The 19,207-nt window shown below is 45.7% G+C and overlaps 1 protein-coding gene across 1 annotated transcript in view; it reads right to left on the bottom strand.

Moving 5' to 3' along the window:
- The window catches only part of LOC111153310 (aquaporin 9), a 38,272-nt gene that overhangs the window by 3,669 nt on the left and 15,396 nt on the right, over positions 1 to 19,207 (bottom strand). The window contains exons 2-5 of the mRNA XM_022512255.1: positions 14,758 to 14,884; positions 7,494 to 7,631; positions 6,181 to 6,299; positions 3,268 to 3,485 (exon numbers count right to left, since the gene is read on the bottom strand). Coding sequence (XP_022367963.1) covers positions 3,268 to 3,485; positions 6,181 to 6,299; positions 7,494 to 7,631; positions 14,758 to 14,884 — 602 coding nt within the window. The remainder of the gene's footprint in view (positions 1 to 3,267; positions 3,486 to 6,180; positions 6,300 to 7,493; positions 7,632 to 14,757; positions 14,885 to 19,207) is intronic.

The raw sequence follows: 19,207 nt of genomic DNA, 5'->3' as shown, positions 1-19,207 counted from the left end.
GTACGGACCAGCATCGGGGATTCATTCCTTTGGGTAAACTATTTAAAATATTAACAATCTCCCTGAGATCCTTCATCCACGAAGTCATGAACATCTTAATGGGAATTCGTGGAGAGCGCTTAGATGGAAAACACTATAATATTGAAGGGAAAAGCCGGACTCAGCCGGGGTCTATTGACTGACTGGCCCTTGTCTGGTGCTCCCCTCCCCTGGCCAGACTGGGGCGAGTGGGGACCCGAGAGTTAGGCAGTCTTGGTTTTACCTGAGGCCTTGGGGGTAGACCCAAGCTAATGTAGCTACTGAGATGCTTACTGGGGATGAGGAACCCTGAAAGGGTGGGACGATCTAGGAACACTTTGGAGATCTGTTATCCCTCCAAGGTTTTCGTGGGCATTTTTGAAGATTACCAGCCAGCCAGCTCTTTCCTAACTGGCTTCTACTCCTCTACTCTCTCCTTTTTAATCCATTTTAGATGGTGACGTCAGATTAATTTAGCTCAATTGGAGTTCTAACCATGTCAAACATCCCCTCTTCTTTTTTTTTTTTTTTAAGATTTTATTTATTTATTTGACAGAGACAGAGATCACAAGTAGGCAGAGAGGCAGACAGAGAGAGAGAGGGAAGCAGGCTCCCTGCTGAGCAGAGACCCTGATGTGGGGCTTGATCCCAGGACCCTGAGATCATGACCTGAGCCAAAGGCAGAGGCTTTAACCCACTGAGCACCCAGGCACCCCTCAAACTTCCCCTCTAAATTCTTTGCTGCTTCCCATAATCTACGAAAGACGGGTCAGCCCAAACCCCAATTTTTCATTCTGGGAGTCTAGATCCTCTGCGATCCGACATGCTGTCCTTTCTAGACTTCTCTGCGCACCCTTCCAGCTAGACGAGATCACTTGTTACTTAAACATGATAAACAGATCCTCTCTGCCCGCAGTCTCCTCTCTGTCCCCCATTCAGGCACATCCAAACACTATAAAATGCCCCTACTTCCACCCCCATAATTCCTAACTTTGGAGCTGCAAACCTCCCATGTGCTGAAGTGAACGAGTCAAATCTCTTAAACGACACTTGACAGCTTCAGCCTGTGGAAGTGGCTAGGCTGAGCCCACTGAACAGAGCACAAAGGAAGCAGAAGGGTAGCTGCTCGGTTTCCTCATCTCAGCCCAGGGCCTGGAGCAAGAGCTCAGGTAGCTGCAGGGGTGAATAAATGAACGTGTGAGAGGAAAAGACCCTGACACGAAGGGACAGGGACGTGGAGCTCATCTGGCAGTAGGGGATTCTAGCATTTTGCCAGATGCGATCTCCTACCATTGACTTCACAAAGCCAAGAGAGGATAGACAAGACTTTTATCTATCTTAGAGTGACCATCCCTCCTAGAGTTCGCGTGAGTCCTGAAACAGGGCTCAAAGGGAGACTTCGAGACCTCTTTGTTCCAGGGGTCTGTGTGAAGCTAACAGGAGACCAGGTCGTGGGGGCAGCGGTATCCTAGAGTGAGGCTCTGGGAGCTGGGATTAACGAAAGTCAGGTTAATTCTGGGCTCTGAGAATCTTGCTGATACATGTTTTGCATTCTCTCTTGGAAGGATACAAAAGAACCTTCTTGGTTGGGGAAGTTCTGTTCAACCTTTTCATGTCCTAGTGGTAATCATTCTGGACCACGAGCTCCTCATCTGTGGAGCATTCTTTCATTTTTGGCTGAATAATTCTTTCTTGTGGGAATCTGTCCTGGGTGCTGGAGCTTACTTGGCAATATCCCTGACCTCTCTCTACCCACGATGCCAGTAACAACCTTCTCTTCTACCCTCCCCAGTTGTGACAACCAGACATGTCTCCAGGCATTGCCAACTGTCTTTGGGTGGAAAAAAAATCACCTCTAGTTGAGAACCACTGCTCTAGAAAACTCATTGCATTATCAGTTTCTTAAAGATAGGGGATGTTGCTTGATTTTCTTTGTATTCCTCATCTCCTGGGACATGTCTGGCACATAACATTTGCCCATTCTTTCATTCAGGCTTTTATTAACTTCTCTGGAGACTCTGTATATGCCAGCCTCTGGTCTCATCACCGTGGGGACAGCGGTGAGGAAGCTGCCGGGTCCCGGTCCTCAGGATGCTTCCATTCCAGCAGCTCTCAGCCCTGTCTGTGGTGGTGATCTGACTGGTGTCAGTTATTTAAATAACTACTTTTTCACACTGGTGAAGGCAGCCCAAACTTTCACCTAAATAAGTCATCACATGTGTATGATTATACGTGCAGGTCAGCCTTTAAGGACATTCAAGTCTTTTCTCACAGCAAATATCAAACTAGAATTTCCTCACATGTGTCTTTCCTACTTCTCTTTCTCCATGTTAGAGCTCTGTTTCTTGATGAACCAACATGAGTTCCTCTCCCATAGAGAGATGTGCTAAGTGGATGGGGACAGACCACTGTGGTTGCATGGGGGCAAAAGCAGGAAGGAATAAATGGGCACAGTGTGTCCTGGAAGATTGGTACCAACAGCTGACGTATTTCCTCAGCACATTCTGAGGTAGAAAGTATGGCATCTTGCCATTTCCCGTGCATGGGCTCTCTTTCATGTCTCTTCTGCCAGGGATTTCCTACTCATACCTCAAGACCCAACTCAGCCCTCACTTCTTTGGTGATGCTTTTCCCAACTTCCGAGGTGTAACTAGTCACTCTCTTATCTACGTTGGTTGAGCACTTTGTTTTGGCGGTTGCCAGAGCTCTTATTGTATTGCTCAAAGCTAGGGTTTTAGCTGATTTCGAAATCTCCCTTTACGTAGCAGTGACCACAGCGCAGATAGTGTTCAGTAAAGATCTGTTGAATGAGTGAAGCATAACATGGGTCACTACCAAGAACCCTAGAGTCATATCAGAAGACGGAAACTCTAGGCCCAACTTTATCACAAAATGAATCTGCAGACAACTTGTACAACCAAAATATTCACATAAAACCATCTACCAACTGAGTATTATTATTATATAGGTCAAGCCCATCTCTTTTGAATTTACCTAGAGCCTTTCTCTCCCTGTCTCTCTTCCTCTTTCTCTGTATCTGTGTCCATATGTGTCTCCTCCCACTCCCCTCCCTGCCCTCACACCCCATATCACAAAGCACCAGTGAAACAATCCACGCCGATGACCAGGACATGCACTTAATTTCCACACTCCCAACTGAACTCTCCTGGACCTCCAAGGTCCAAGCGCAGCCCTTCCCAGTAAAGGCTCAGCGTGACTCTCTCTTCCCCCAACACCACCATTACTTACGTGAAGACCTCAAACCCCCATCCTGCCAAAGCAGTGAACAGTCTGGGACTCAGGTCTCGAGCTGGGTTCATGGCACAGCCACTGTTCAGTCCCAAGGAAGAAGCAATGGCAATAATCAGGAGGCCAATGACAATGGGCTCTAGTCCTTTGGGGACTCCCAAGTTTCTGGAGTCAAAAATGGCGAAGACAATCATGAGGAGGAACATGGTGGCCACTACCTGGGGGAGGGAGAAAATGCACAAGGGATTTAACTTATATTCCGCTCACTCGCCCACCTCAGAATTCACCCCCTCTGGTGAAAAACAAACGTGGTAACAAACAACACGCACTGGTGGGCACAGCAGGCCAGGCTCTCTTCTCATCACAGCGAGCCCTGATGTAGGGCTGGCATCATTTACACATTCGTGACGTGCCAAGGTCGCCTGCCCAGTCAGTGGCAGTCAGGTGTGGACCACGAGAGCTCGGCTCCAGAGACTTACCTTCGCGACAACTATCCTGCTAAGCTACCATCGCGCTCAACAGAAAGGCAAGCCTCCAGCTGGCAGAACAGTTGAGATGCCCCGTCGGACGGGCGAGAAAAACAACGTGAGACTCAACGGATAAACGGGCAAAGGAAGTGAACAGAGGTTCATAAGAGAAAAATAGAACTAAGAAACAGATACGTGGGAAAAACTGATTTGTAATGAAGAGATGCAAACAGTACTAAACGTTAGGGGAATGACAGCAGTTCTCTCAGGCTCTTCTAGTAGAATGAAACCTGCCACTTTCAAAGGGAATGAAGACACTGTCCTTTTCAATGCAGGCCAAGGTTTGAGAGAGAGAATGCCAGCATTCTTTCTTTCTTACCTCTAATGGAATTCACATGAGAAATCTTGAAAGAGAAAGCCCAGTCCTGATTGTTAGGAAGGTCTTCCTTTTATTAAATATAATGTAACTTTATCTCACCATAATTTCATGGGCCAAGAATTTTATAATTAGTATAGAAATATTAGTGAATACATACTACATAATTAATATGTAAGTCTATTAATCAATATTTATTGAGCACCTGTTATTACTAACTTCCATCAAATCTCCAGGGAGCATGTGCATACCAAGTCTAAATTCTTTTGCACCTGACAATCCTTCAACTCTTTGGAAGCTACTAGTCCATCTCGTCACCTCCATCCCCCCAGCTCCCGCATACACCCCCTAGAGCAAACATCCCCATTCTCCACACATTGCTGTGTGACATCTTTTGGCTCATGTCTTTTAGTAGTATATGCCCTCTTGAACTGTGACATTTAGAATGAATCTAATATTCCCATACGGAATAGAGTGTAAGACCCTAAACTACTTCATCTGAATACTATCCTTCTATTTTTCCAGCTTAGGAGAACATTCTTTTTCTGGCAGCTACAGCTCTCTGTATCTTTTCCATCAGAACTTTTCTCATCATCCCAGCTCATTTAGGCTCTTGGTGCCAAATGACTAATGTGACTCCTATAGTCTAATTGTCTTCACTTTTGTGTTGTCCCTTTTATCTTCAGGTGATCATTTTGTTCTTCGTTTTATTCAAAATTCCTGGGCAGAGACTGTTTATAATGCATTTTCCTCCTATTATTCACTTCATCCTTACAAAGTAATCTGATAAGTGCTCATATTATCCCCACTTTACAAATGAAAACATGAGACCCCCAGAGCTCGGTAATCGAGCTAAAGTTGCTCAGGGAGTTGGCACAGAACTGTTATTTTAATTCCGGCACTCAGACTCCAAATCTTGGATCTTTCCGACTCACATTTACTTGTCAGTCCCTCAAGCTCCAGCCACGGGGCTGAGCATATGGAGAGAGCTCAAGAAAGACTTGTTGCCTGTTTGGTTTATTAATCAAAGTGAAGAGGAAAAAGACCGAGGGCATGAGGGCGTGGATTTTCTCATCTCTCCATTAAATGGAGGTGGACAGACTTGGCAATCTGGAAGATCCGTTTTATACACACGCCCGCTCTAGCCTGCCCCATCATGATCACAAGAGAATGACTGAGAGTTGCTGGAGATGTGCTCCCTCCTTGCCCCCCTCCCTCCTTTCTTCCTTCTGGGCTGACCAGTCGGCTTTCTGGGCTACAGTAAGGAAGGAAGAGGCCCTCAGGTTGACAAGGTTGGTCCTGCCACAAGGTGACCAGAAGAACCGTGCTGTCGGCTACATCGCAGGTGTCTGGGTGCAGCTTGTTAAGATGTCCACAGAGCAGAGACTCTTCTAGCTACCTTGAGGTTCGATGAACCTATGCGCCTGAGGAGACTTAGAGGATCCAGCGATGCTCTAGGTTCAACTGTCACACTTCATAGTCCTTGAACTGTGATGGAAATGTCTTTTCTTGTGGCCTCCAAGTTCAGAGTGTGGAAGAGACAGTGATCAGAAAGCAAACCCTATTTGCCCCTTTAGGGGTTGAAATGTCCTGTTGTCCATTCTTTTCTGGACCTCAACCAGTGCAAAACAAGTGTATGCAGGCTTTTTAAAGACTTATTTTATTTATTTTAGAGAGAGAGCGAGACAGAGAGAAAGAGCAAGGTGAGAGACCGAGGGAGAGGGAGAGAATCTCAAGCAGACTCCCCGCCCAGTGGGGAGCCCGTGGTGGGGCTCAGTCCCATAACCTTGAGATCATGACCTGAGATGAAATTAAGAGTCAGACACTCAACCAACTGAGTCACCCAGGTGCCCTCAAGTGTATCTATTAACAAGGAAGCAGAAAACTTTGTTAGTGGTATCGACTTTGGTAAAGGGAAAAATTGGTCAAAAATGCCTGGGTTATGCCTAGTGACCTCTGACTTTGGGAACACAGCCTTCCCAGTCCAACGGACTATAATGTTTCTGTGCATTCCCCTTATTAGATAGTATCTTTTCCCTGAAGTCCAGTCTTTGGTAAACAGACACTTACCTGGTCTGCAAACGCATTTGTCAGAGACAGATATGGAGCGGGGTACGTTGCAAAAATGTGGGCTGTTGCATTTTCTCCCACAATGAGCAGTTTTCCACCGGCAAAGGCCATAAGTCCATCTGTGGAAGAGAGAACTCTGGCACATTAGTGTTCTCTGGGTAAAGCTGAGGGAGGCCTATGCCAGGTCTGGTGCAAAACAACCACAAACAAACACTCAGGTCCAGCTTGGTGGACCTATTCCATTTCTCTCTCCTCATTTCATAGCCTGGCAGTTTTAGAGATGCCCATAGAAATTCTAGGATATCACGTCAAAGATAGAAAGCCCTGGCTGCCCTCCATGGTTCACTCCACACTTGAGTCAACCTTAGCCAGTGGGTCAGGAAACTCATATTCTATGGGGGTTAGACAGAAGGAACTACTTCAACAGTTGATTTCATGCAATCTCAAGATTTTTTTTGTTTGAAGGGTCTTAGAAGTCAAGTCCCTCGTTTTGCAGAGGAGGAAACTGAGACTGACAAAGTCAGATGGCTTACATAAGTCCCCCAGCTACTTACTGACATAGTACAGAATTAAAGTCTGGGTCTTTGATCACCAGTACTGTTTCTCCTTTAGGAATGTTGGAGATCAGATGTCCTGGTTGTTGGACAGAATGGGGAAGAGATTCCCCACCTAGCCTATTCTCAACCGTGCCCTTCCTTTCAAAGACTTTGTTCCAGATTCCTGCTCTGAATACTTAATTATCACAACCTTTGCTACCAGTCAACACCCTCTCTCCCAGCCAAGTTGGAGAAAGCTTATGGAGAATCCACTGGCCTATTGCTAATTTTGTGGCTGGTCACACTGTAGTACTGATTGGACCTAAAGACAGACTTCTAGTTCTGCCCTCCATTTAAATTGTGACCATTTTCTTAAGAGACTTTGTGAATTTGTCCTAATGATAATGTTGACCACATTATTCAGAACTTCGAATTCTTAGAACTGCCAGCTGAATGTGGAACACTTTCCTGTTCCTGTCTTAGCTCATCTGTTCTTTTTTTTTTTTTTTTAAAGATTTTATTTATTTATTTGACAGAGAGAAATCACAAGTAGGCAGAGAGGCAGGCAGAGAGAGAGGAGAAAGCAGGCTCCCCGCTGAGCAGAAAGCCGGATGTGGGGCCTGAACCCAGGACCTGGGATCATGACCTGAGCTGAAGGCAGGGGCTCAACCCACTGAGCCACGCAGGCGCCCCAGCTCATCTGTTCTTAACAAGTAATTCTGACTCCCCAGTCAGGGCCAGCTCTCCCTAACCCCTGGGCTCAGGAGCCCTACTCACCATAGTAAATGCCAAAGAGGACTGCAGCTCCTGCAAAGGCTCCCAAGAACTGAGCTCCCACATAAAAAGGAAATTTGAACCATTTCATTCGTCCAAAAAGACACATTGCAAAAGACACAGCTGGGTTGATGTGGCCACCTGCAAGAAAGAAAGACGGTTAGGGATGTTAGCAGCAGGCCAGGGAGAATTCTAACACAGAAAACCTTATCTAGAAACCTCAGGCAGAACTCGGTCTTCTAGGTAGAGAACTGTGTGAAGAGGCAGAGGCTTACGTGTAGGTGAGTGTGTGCGCGCAGTGTGCATGTGTGTGTATGCGTATGCGTATGTGTGTGTGTGTGCTCGCACGCACGCGTGTGCACGTGTGTGTGTTTGAATGGGGAGGAAAGGGAGACCAATAATTCACATGAACCATTAGACATTGTCTAGGAAGTTTAGCTTTCTGAAAAGGGAGTGAGAGATGGGAAGAAACTTGTACTCAAGAGGTTCATTTTCTGTCTCTATGGTCGGTCTACTGTCTACCTCACTATCATTGACCTCCCAGGCTTTTATCCGTCTATGAAATAATTACCTCCAAGAGATTGATATAATCTGTTAACATCAATATGTTTTTTAAGTCAATATATTTATACAACATATTGTTTAATATTTAAATCTGCATCTAGCAGTTCCTCAGCCCATGTCCAGAGGAGATACAACAATCTTAAGATGGAAAGAGATGTCTAAGGGGGAAATGAACCTTGGTTGGTGGACTGTGCTTCTCACTGAGGTAAGGGGCTCCATGTACTTTGAGGTGATCACAGTGTCTGGATTCTGCTCAGTTCCTCTGCAGGAACAATGTGTTTCTCTCACACACGCAAATGTAGCAATGCTTCCAACACCCCAATCTAAGCTCCCGCTAGAGAATAGCCTCCTGGTTTCTCATTTGGTCACCAGATCACACAGAGGGTTTGCTCAGTGGTAGGTCACCAATACCCCCGTGGCTTTGCTAGTAACAACATTTACTGAACATTTGCCATATGTTATTATTGGGGTATTATATACATTTTACCCTTATAAGAACCCAGTGAGGTGGGTATTACTCTCTAACTGGTGAGGAAACTGAGGCACAGAAGTAAATTAACTTTTTTAAGTCCACATGATTAGTTAAGTGGTGGAAATCAGATTCAAATGCAGGTTGATATGAATTCTAGAGCCTGTGTTCTATGCTATACCGCTTCCAGACATGGAAGTGGTATACACCATGTTCATAAGCCTTCCCTGCCTTAGTGGGCAGAAAGAAAACCACATTTCAAATATCATCTTTGAGTGCAAATGGGGTTAGTTCCTGAAAATGAAAGATATTCATTTGTTCCATTAGCCAGCATATAGTACATCGTAAGTTTTTGTTTAGTGTTCAATGAGTCACTAGTTGTGTATAACACCCAGTGCTCATCCCAACGAACATAATACAAAATAAGAAAGTAAAAGTCCCTCCCCCCAAAAAATAAGAAAGAAAGATGTTCATTCGAAGAGTACACTTTGTGTGGAGGGGGAATTAGAGTCACTGTCAATGTGACCACACTGAAATGTAGACCTTTGGGGTGGGGACATGGTTGTGAACAACAGATGATGATGATGATGATGATGATGTTGAAGGAGGAGGAGGAGGAGAGAAGAAGAAACTTCACCATCTGACTCTATAAAACCTATAGGTCAGCCTGTTTCTGGAAGGCCTCCCCCTATGAAGAAAGCAATGCTTTCTTGAGTCTCCAAGCCCAAGTGGGCTTGCAGGGAGCAGTTCTCACTGCTGGCTAAGCCTCAAGGGTCCTTTCTTCACCTGCCTGTGCCACTTAGGGGCTCATCTGAGTAAGAAAATGCCAGTATATCAAAGCATGGGTGATTTCCTGAAACCTTACAAACGCCTCAACTGGTTCGTTTTACTTTGAAATCTAAGAAAGCCCCAAGTCTGGAGACCAGCAGGAGCACCACTTACTAAGGTAGCTGGGAACAGGGGTTAGGAGACGGGAGTGCACAGGCAGTGGAAAGTTCCCAAAGCCAGCCCTGTTTCTCTTTTCCCAGAGGCTGTTTGGAGGGGAGCCAGCACCCAGCCAGCGCAGAGAGATCCACTGTGAAAGGACAAGGGCCCATAAGAAATCAGCCCCAGTCAAAAACTGCTCCCTGCAGATGAGCGCATCAATGTGAGAGTTACAGAGTTCCGTTTAGCAAGCTCCTCTTCCAAAATAAAACTTCCTATGGGTAGGTTTCTGCTTTTTAGCTCCTTACAAGCACTCCGAGGCAGGGTGCTCATTCTTCATCTTGGACTTTACACAATGCAAGGCAGGCAGCAGGTGTTCCAAATATGGAAGTTGAGTCAGTCAATGGTCAAGGGCCTTTATTTGGGTAGTGCAGACGGTGAAGGCCTGCCAAGAGGGAAAGTTGTTTGGGAATCCGAGAGGGTGTGTCTAGGAGAGTGTGTTGCAAAGCAGCGGGAAGATTTCTCCTTGCAGGGGTGAGTGCCCAGCCTGGCTCACTGCCCCACAAAGCAGAGCAGTGTAGTGGAAAGAACACGAGTGAGGGACTCGGGGAGCGCTGCCCTCAAGTCTTGGTTCCATCCAGGTTGTTGTGACAATCAGATGATTCTTGAGAAGAGCCTAGGGCAGAGCTGGAGCCCACCAGGCCTGAGAGGAAAGTCTTAGGTGAGTAGAATGAACCCTTTCAGATGCTGCCCTGGGCAGGTCGCCTCCTTTCTCACACTGTGAGAGAGACAACCTTAATATTTTATTTGTCAGGATGCAAAGTTCTTTTGCTTTTGCAAGAATTTACATGGCTTATAAAATGTTGCATCAAAACAGCCACCATGTAAGAGACAGCATACACAAGGTTGGATGCTGCATCATTAATGGGGGAGTCATGAGTTCTGATTGGCCAGATTCAAGGGATAGACCACTGGCATGTTCACAGGGAAGAAAGGTGTGGTAACTTCCTTCCAGGAAGGTAATGTTTTATATTGCAAAACCAGATGTCAGTTGACTTCACCAGTCTGTGACCACAAAATGGGATCTTACTTATGTTTATACCCACTATGCATTGGTTATTTTTGGAATCCTCAAAGTGGGCCTCCTATGTGCTCACAAACCAGTATGTTAGCTGTAGCCACAGGAGAAAGTCACCTCCTCTCCGCAACAGTCTTCCTGTCCCATTCCTGTGGCTGCTTAAACCAATACTGATGTCTGTATGCGTGTCAACGGTGGGCTTGTGTGTGGTCTCTGCACGTTCCCAAAGCCACCCGTCCTCAAGGAGCCTAGGATCGCTAGATTCCAGAGATGGGGAGCTAAGTTTCCTTTTCAGCCCAATACTGCCTTGTATCAACCAGGCTCAGAAAATGCTCTACTTATATTTTGGGGTCCTACAGACTCTGGTGAACAATTTGGTTGGCTCTTAACCCTCATCTTGGAAAGAACCTCTGGTAGAAATAGTCCTATAGGCTCTAGCTCTCACTCATCTGAGCACCTGGCCTTAACCCCAGTCCAGGGCCCAGATGGGAAGGCTTCATGCCATCTCCCACCCTCTCGTCCTCTGCCTGCTGGTCTCTGCCTTTTTTTTCCTATGGAGATGGCCCAGATCCCTGAGTATATTAATAGATGCAAACAGACATGGGCCACGTTGGTGATGAAAGCTATTACCTATGCTGGTTGGGTCTGGGACCAATTTTTTCTAAATAAATATGTGATGATGTTCAATTCAGGGTATTATGTAGGTGAAATATTCCAAAACCATGTCTCTACCCCAAAAGTACACCCACCTTTCTATTCCCCAGTCTGTGGCCGCCAGCCTTGTGTGAACGTAGTGGGAGCACAGAGGGGGCAGCAGTGGAATGTCTCGCAAGCTGATTTAAGGCCAGGACTGATCTGTGTCTGCTGTCTCCTGCACTATCATTAGGAGAGTCCCCTGCCTACTCTGGTGTCTTGGTGGACACTACAGTGCTGGGATCACAGCAGAGACTTGACAAGAGTGTGAACATAGACACAGCTCATGCCGAAGCAACCACACACACAGGCCTCCCTAACCCGCACCGCCGCACCATTTGAGTCTACGTGCTCTGGAAAGGGGGCAGCCAGCAGATGACTGTTCCAGGGGCCCAGCCCAGTGGGGCTCCCAGGGGGTCGGGGCAGCCATTCTTCAATGTTCCAGTGGCAGCAGCTGCCACCAGGCCGGCTGGCTTGACTACAGGATCCTCTGCCAGGGTTGTTCTGCCCAAAGGCCCTGCTTGTAATGTCACGCCCTGCCCAGAATAGACCATTGTGAACACTGTGTAATGGTGGGGACAGGAGCTCTGCTGTCATGTAGACCTGGGGCAAGTTTTTGCTCTGCCTCTTAACCAGCTGTGGGACTCTCACCGTTGTCTTACTATTTCCGAGCTCTGGGTCACTTGGGGGCATGGAGATTGGAATGCCTGCTGCAAAGCGCTGCTATAGAGAAAGGGGACAGAGTATGCACAGCAGCCTGCACAGAGCCCCGGCGTGCGTGGTCTTCCCCGTCGTCCCTCAGCCTCGGCCAGCTTGCCTCAGTGTTCTGACCAGGCTGCTGGAAAATTCTGAGCGCCTTTGAGAACTGCATCATTTCCACAGATCTCTCCGGAGTTACAGGCTGCATTAAGTAGCATCATTTCATTTTTGCTTCTCAGAACTCTGTGAACGGTTTCTAATCAGCCCACCCCTCGGGGCAGAATTCAACCAAGAGTGCTGCTCTGTGAGACCTGCCCACCCACAAGAACACCAGCCATTTTGCAAGTAGCCCAGACTTCTGTGATTGCTGTAGGTAAAGGTGCAGGGACTTGGCTCTGTTGGAGTGATCTTCACTGGGCTCTGTGCAGGGTCTCTGGGAATGGCTTCCAATCACGGGGTAGAAACAGGCAAAAGATCCTACTGGCACATGAAGAACAGGATGTAGGAGTTCCATTTAGGAATTAGGCAGTTCAGGGGTGCCTGGGTGGCTCCATCAGTTAAGCGTCTGCCTTCGGCTCAGGTTATGATCCCAGGGTCCTGGGATTGAGCTCCGAATCGGGCTCCCTGCTCAGCAAGGAGTCTGCTTCTCCCTTTTCCTCTGTGCCTCACCCTGCTCATGCTCACACACATACCCTCTCTCAAATAAGTAAATAAAATCTTAAAAAAAAAGAAAGAAAGAAAGAAAGAAAGAAACCAGCCAGTTCTGAGTCCTAACCCCTATCTCTTGTCTCTCTCTTTTTTTAAATTTTATTTTTTTTCACACATGTTGTTTACTGTCTTGTTAATTTTGGCCATTCTAACTGGTGTAAGGTGGTATCTCAATGTGGTTTTGATTTGAATCTCCCTGATGGCTAATGATAAACATTTTTTGATGTGCCTGTTAGCCATTTATTTGTATGTCTTCTTTGGAGAAGTGTCTGTTCATGTCTTCTGCCCATTTTTTGACATGATTATCTGTTTTGTGTGTGTTGCATTTGAGGATTTCTTTATAGATCTTGGATATCAGCCCTTTGTCTGTACTGTCATTTGCGAATATCTTTTCCCATTCCGTGGGTTGCCTCTTTGTTTTGTTGACTATTTCCTTTGCTTTTGATCTTGATGAAGGTCCCCACCAAAAAGGAGAATTTCAGACCAATATCTTGATGAATATGGATGCCAAGATTCTCAACAAGATCCTAGCTAATAGGATCCAACAGTACATTAAAAAGATTATCCACCATGACCAGATGGGATTTATCCATGGAATGCAAGTGTGGTTCAACATTCGCAAATCAATCAATGTGATAGAACAAATCAATCAGAGAAGAGAGAAGAACCACATGGTCCTCTCAATTGATGCAGAAAAAGCATTTGACAAGATACAGCATCCGTTCCTGATTAAAATGATTCAAAGTATAGGGGTAGAGGGAACATTCCTCAACTTCATAAAATCTATCTATGAAAAACCCACAGTGAATATCATTCTCAATGGGGAAAAGCTGACAGCCTTCCTTTTGAGATCAGGAACATGACAAGGATGTCCACTCTTGCCACTGTTATTCAACATAGTACTAGAAGTCCTAGCAACAGCAATCAGACAACAAAAAGAAATAAAAGGTATTCAAATTGGCAAAGAAGAAGTCAAACTCTCTTCTCAGATGACATGATACTTTATATGGAAAACCCAAAAGACTCCACCCCCAAACTACTAGAACTCATACACCAATTTGGTAATGTGGCAGGATATGAAGTCAATGTACAGAAATCAGTTGCTTTCTTATACACTAACAATAAAAAAATAGAAAGGGAAATTAGAGGATTGATTCCATTTACAATAGCACCAAGAACCATAAGGTACCTGGGAATAAGCATAAGCAAAGAGGTAAAGGATCTGTACTCGAAGAACTACAGAACACTTATGAAAGAAATTGAAGAAGACACAAAAAGATGGAAGAGCATTCTATGCTTATGGATCAGAAGAATCAACACTGTTAAAATGTCCATACTGCCCAGAGCCATCTATACTTTCAATGCCATCCCAATCGAAATTCCATGGGCATTTTTCAAAGAGCTGGAACAAATAATCCTAAAATTTGTATGGAACCAGAAGAGACCCTGAATTGCTAAGGAAATATTGAAAAAGAAAAACAAAACAGGGCATCATGTTGCCTGATTTCAAGCTTTACTACAAAGTTGTGATCACCAAGATAGCATGGTACTGGCACAAAAACAGACAAATAGACCAGGGGAACAGAGTAGAGAGCCCAGATATGGACCCTCAACTCTATGGTCAAATAATCTTTGACAAAGCAGGAAAAAAATATACAGTGGAAAAAAGACAGTCTCTTCAATAAATGGTGCTGGGAAAATTGGACAGCTATATGTAGAAGAATGAAACTCGACCACTCTCTGACACCATACACAAAGATAAACTTGAAATGGATAAAAGACCTAAACATGAGTCAGGAATCTACCAAAATCCTAGAGGAGAACATAGGCGGCAACCTTTTCGACATCAGCCACAGCAACTTCTTTCAAGACATGTCTCCAAGAGCAAAGAGAACAAAAGTGAAAATGAACTTTCAGGACTTCATCAAGACCATCTCTCATCTTTAGTTAAATGCGGCTTTTGCACAAGTCACTCACTGTTGGCCATTTTGATTTTAACATCTATAAAAACAGAATCAAATACCTATTCTTGCAGGGTTGCTGGGATGCAAATACACTGGGTACGCAAAGCCCCCAGCGCTGAGTGAGCCCATCGGAATGGATGCATGGCGGCTATTATTCCTATGACTTACCAGAGACACCTCCAGTCACGTAAATGGCCATTACCACTGCCATGGCAAATCCAACATTGATAGTGACAATTCCTCCAAAGTGTCCTCGACTGAGGATAGCCTGGGCGACAGAGCCGCAGCCAAGGACCTGGAATGAGAGGAAGCTCAGTTACTAAGTGAATTGGGGTGGGTGGGGGACACAAACATTCTGACTGTTCCACCGTGTAGGTCCTAATGTTTAGAAAATGGGTCCCATATCCTCACTGAACAACCAATCAAAACCATTTAATCCTGGCTCACGAAGGAAACATTTGGTGAAGGAGTGTATTGAGAAAGACGGAATAGTCCAGTGCAAGTCTGGTAGTAAAATAAGACAGTAAATGGCCATCAGCCATCCTCATGCTGTGGTTTAAAGAGCGAGTGTGGCCCTGGGGGAGGAAGTTCTGGACCGTAGGATCATTAAATCATAGCTCTTTATATGTTGAATTGGCCAGACTTTTTCTAGAATACACAGCCCAGCTTGGGTTTCACAATTAAAGAGCAACCGACTTCAGGAAGAGCTCAGCATGAGGCAATGAATATTGTTTAAGGGCATATGAGGAAAGGTTTCAGGATCAAATATACATAAGGAAAAAGAGATTAAGAAGGTGGATGCTTCTTATCAAGAAGATAATAACCAGCCACTGCGTGTCTCTCCACAAAAGGATGAGAAGGGAAGTCTGAGCTTGAATTATGAGAGGTTGCATGTGAACAATTTCCCGACAGCGATGAATTAATTCTAAATAGCTCCCCCAGGGTGCCTTTGTGAGGTCTTTCATAGATACATAATTTACAAACAATAATTTAATACATATAGAATGATTTTAGTTTATCCCTCCCTGAAGGCAGAGAAATTGTCTTGATCTTTCAACAGCTTCTGTAATCCCCAATTCTAAGACATATTGCCTCCTCTTAGTTCCACCGGCTGGACAGGAGGGTTAAGTACGTGGGCTTGACATCTTCAGGGGAGCCCTTGGGCTACACATCACGTATGCACAGGCTGGGCTCCGGACCCTGCAGTGAATCCTAACTAAGGTTGTAGTAGTAACACGTTCCCTTTTCCCTATTCAAAAACATCGCCTGGGTTCATTCATAGCCTATCAATTCCATCTAGACTTAACCTACTTTTTTTTCTAGAATCCCTATCTATTAGAATAATTCTCTGCATTAAAACCAGCACCACATTGGCGTCTCTCTTTTTAATTTAAAGCCAATTAACCACCCCGTGCACAACTTCTAAGCTAACTGGCATTTTGACAGCATCTTCTGAAAAGAAGAATGAAATGTTACTGACAGCTGACATGACCTGATTTAGACAACGGGGCTTAAGAGGAGACACATCCAGACAAGGGCCCATCCTGACCTAGTACTGCGTTCTGTATAAGCGTCTTCCCTCTTCTGAGGTCTGATGCATGTGCCCCTGTGCTAGTCTAGAGGGGGCAGAAAAGCTTTAAATGGCCCCGGGTGGGTTTAGGGAAGGCTCTGCCCTGCCAACTTCCACTATGATGAATACTCTCCTCTTCTACTCTAGATACTGAAATTGTTTTTTGTTCTTTCCTCGGGAGGATAATTGATGCAGGGTGTTGCTGGAAAGGAAGGAGGAGAAATGAGCAATGTGGGGGCTTCAGTGACCTTCATCAAAGTCGCCGCCCAGAAGATTTCCGCCCAGATTCACATCAGTGCTTTTTATTTTAATTTTTTAAAAAAGATTTTTGTTTATTTATTTGAAAGAGCGAGAGAGGAAGAGAGTACAACTACACACAGGAAGGGGCAGGGGCAGAGGAAGAAATCGGAGAAGCAGGCTTCCTGCTGAGCAGGGAGCTGGAGGCGGGGCTGGATCCCAGGACCCTGACATCAGGACCTGAGCTGAAGGCAGACACTTAACCGACTGAGCCACTCAGGAGCCCCTACACCATTGGTTTTTAGTTTTAAAACATATTTATTGGGGCGCCTGCGTGGCTCAGTGGGTTAAGCCTCTGCCTCGGCTCAGGTCATGATCCCAGAGTCCTGGGATCAAGCCCTGCATCATCAGGCTCTCTGCTCAGCGGGGAGCCTGCTTCTCCCTCTCTCTCTCTCTGCCTGCCTCTCTGCCTACTTGTGATCTCTCTCTCTCTCTGTCATAAATAAATAAAATCTTTAAAAAAAATAAAATCTATTTATTATAGCCTCAAAGGCAATGAGGAAGTCAGATAACTACCTTCTAGTATCATCCCTTGCCTGCCTCCTCCCCCCTGCATCCACGCACCAGGCAGGCAGACAGACCTTGGGTATCCTGAAGTACCACGGCCAGACTGATGGGAAATTGGTCACCCACTATGGTTTCCCTCTTCTGTGCATCTGGTATAATTTTTTCCCTTCCAAAATGAGAGATCTGTCCTTCATGGTATCATGGAGAAGATTTCCAACATGACTCCCTGCCCTCACCTTTAAATGAACTACCCTACCATTCCCCTTCTTAGATATAGAAAAGAGCTTATTATTATCTAGCTTGTCTCAATTTTCTGAACCCCCTATCTGGAAAGCTGTTTTGGACCCATTACTCATTCATGCTCTCGCCACACTGAACCTGTGTTCTCTGAAATTCAATTGTGCTCTCCCTACTATACAATTAGTTCTTAGTTCTTTTCCAAGTGCCAGAGCTTGGTTCTCCTTATCTAGAAAATAATCTCGAAGATTCCTTTCCATACCAACAGCAAACAATATGCGGGCTATCTCGTTTCATTGTGTTTCCTTAGGTGTTGTGTTTCCCAAGCCCGCCACCCTCTCCTCCTGTGCTGGCCATCTACACACCTCCAAGTTCTCTTCCACCTTCTTGTCAGGATCTGGCATCTGCTCAGTCTAGCTTCCTTCTCCGGGAGATTTAGAAAACTCACAGAACCATGAAGGGGAGGGAGGGTATGACAAATCATGGGTCCAGTTCTCACCGTGCCCTTCACTGTGCCCCCAAAACTCCTCATTCACCTCTCATTCATATTTGCCCAATAGCTTGACCAAGCTCTGTCTTCTCTCAGCCCAGTCCTCCAGCCCCCCTTTCTGCAAAAAACTCCAGCTTCTACTTGACTCTGCACCTGTGAGTTGCCTTGAAGATCGGTGGCGATTTAGAATAACACATAAACATCATGTCCCTGTTATCTAGCCCTACGTAACTACCCCCCAAATTTACTGGCTTAAAATGGTAACACTTATTTTGCCTGTGAATCTGGAATTTGGGCAAGGCTGGGCAGGGTATCTCATCTCTGCTCCACTTGGTGTCAAGTGTGATGGTTCAAATTTGGAGGATTAGAATGATCTGAAGACTAAATCCATTCACGTGTTTAGTGGTTGATACTGGCTGTCAGCTGAGGGTTGGCCAAAGCACCTACGAATGGCTTCTCCGTGTGGCCTGGCTTCTTCACAGCCCCGTGGCTGGCTTCCGGGGGCAAGCACCATGGAGTCTCCAGAGCCCGTGGTCTCAGACCCTGCGCCATGCTCTCACCTCAGCCTCAACCCTACACTAGTTCTGAACTCAATGGTACAGATACTGGATCTGATAGACACAGGCATTTTCCCTACGACATCCTAAACTGGCATTCATCTGGTCTGTGTTGGATTACTGTGAGACACGGGGAGCTTATTACCACATCAGGCAGCTAGTTCTAGATATTTTTTATTGTTCCAGTAGCTAGGGAGTCTTTCCTTACAGGAAGTTGGAGTCTTCTCTCCTGTAATTTCTCTCTGTTAGCTCTTGGCTCACTCTCGGGACCATAAATCATAAACTTCTTCCACACTCCAGGTCTTCCATTAACTGGAGGGAGTTCACTTTCCTGGACGCCTCTCCCTTCATCTTTGATTCCTGGTGAGTTTCACCCGGTCAAGCTCTGGGTTGTCAGCGTCTCTCTTAAAACACAGAGCCCAGGGGCGCCTGGGTGGCTCAGTGGGTTAAGCCTCTGCCTTTGGGCTCAGGTCATGATCTCAGGGTCCTGGGCTCAGGCCCCGCATCGGGCTCTCTGCTCGGCGGGGAGCCTGCTTCACTCTCTTTCTCTGCCTGCCTCTCTGCCTACTTGTGATCTCTCTCTGTCAAATAAAATCTTAAAAAACAAAACAAAATAAAACACAGAGCCCAGACATGGACACAATCCTCCTGTATTTGTGCATTGCATTAGGACTGGGTAAGTCAGCCTGTACCTTCTGCTCATTGCTTCTGTTGCCATCTAGTGGGACACTCATGCACAGGATGTACTTTAACTGCTTAAGGATCTATGCCCGGTTTTCCCAATTTTATCAAGTACTCAAGATCCCGTATGAAACATCTTTGTCTCTGCACAGCACCTAGTATATTGAAGGGAACTAAATAACCAGATTCCGGGGCTATTTCCAGGTATGACAGTGTGTCTGTGTAAATGACACTTCTCAGTGTCAGCTTGATCATCGATTAAAGCATAATAATGATACC

Source organism: Enhydra lutris, unplaced genomic scaffold, assembly GCF_002288905.1.
Source record: "Enhydra lutris kenyoni isolate GAN:26980312 unplaced genomic scaffold, ASM228890v2 scaffoldscaffold31, whole genome shotgun sequence".
In the NCBI taxonomy this organism is placed as follows: domain Eukaryota; kingdom Metazoa; phylum Chordata; class Mammalia; order Carnivora; family Mustelidae; genus Enhydra; species Enhydra lutris.
This window is presented reverse-complemented; position numbering and strand designations above follow the sequence as displayed.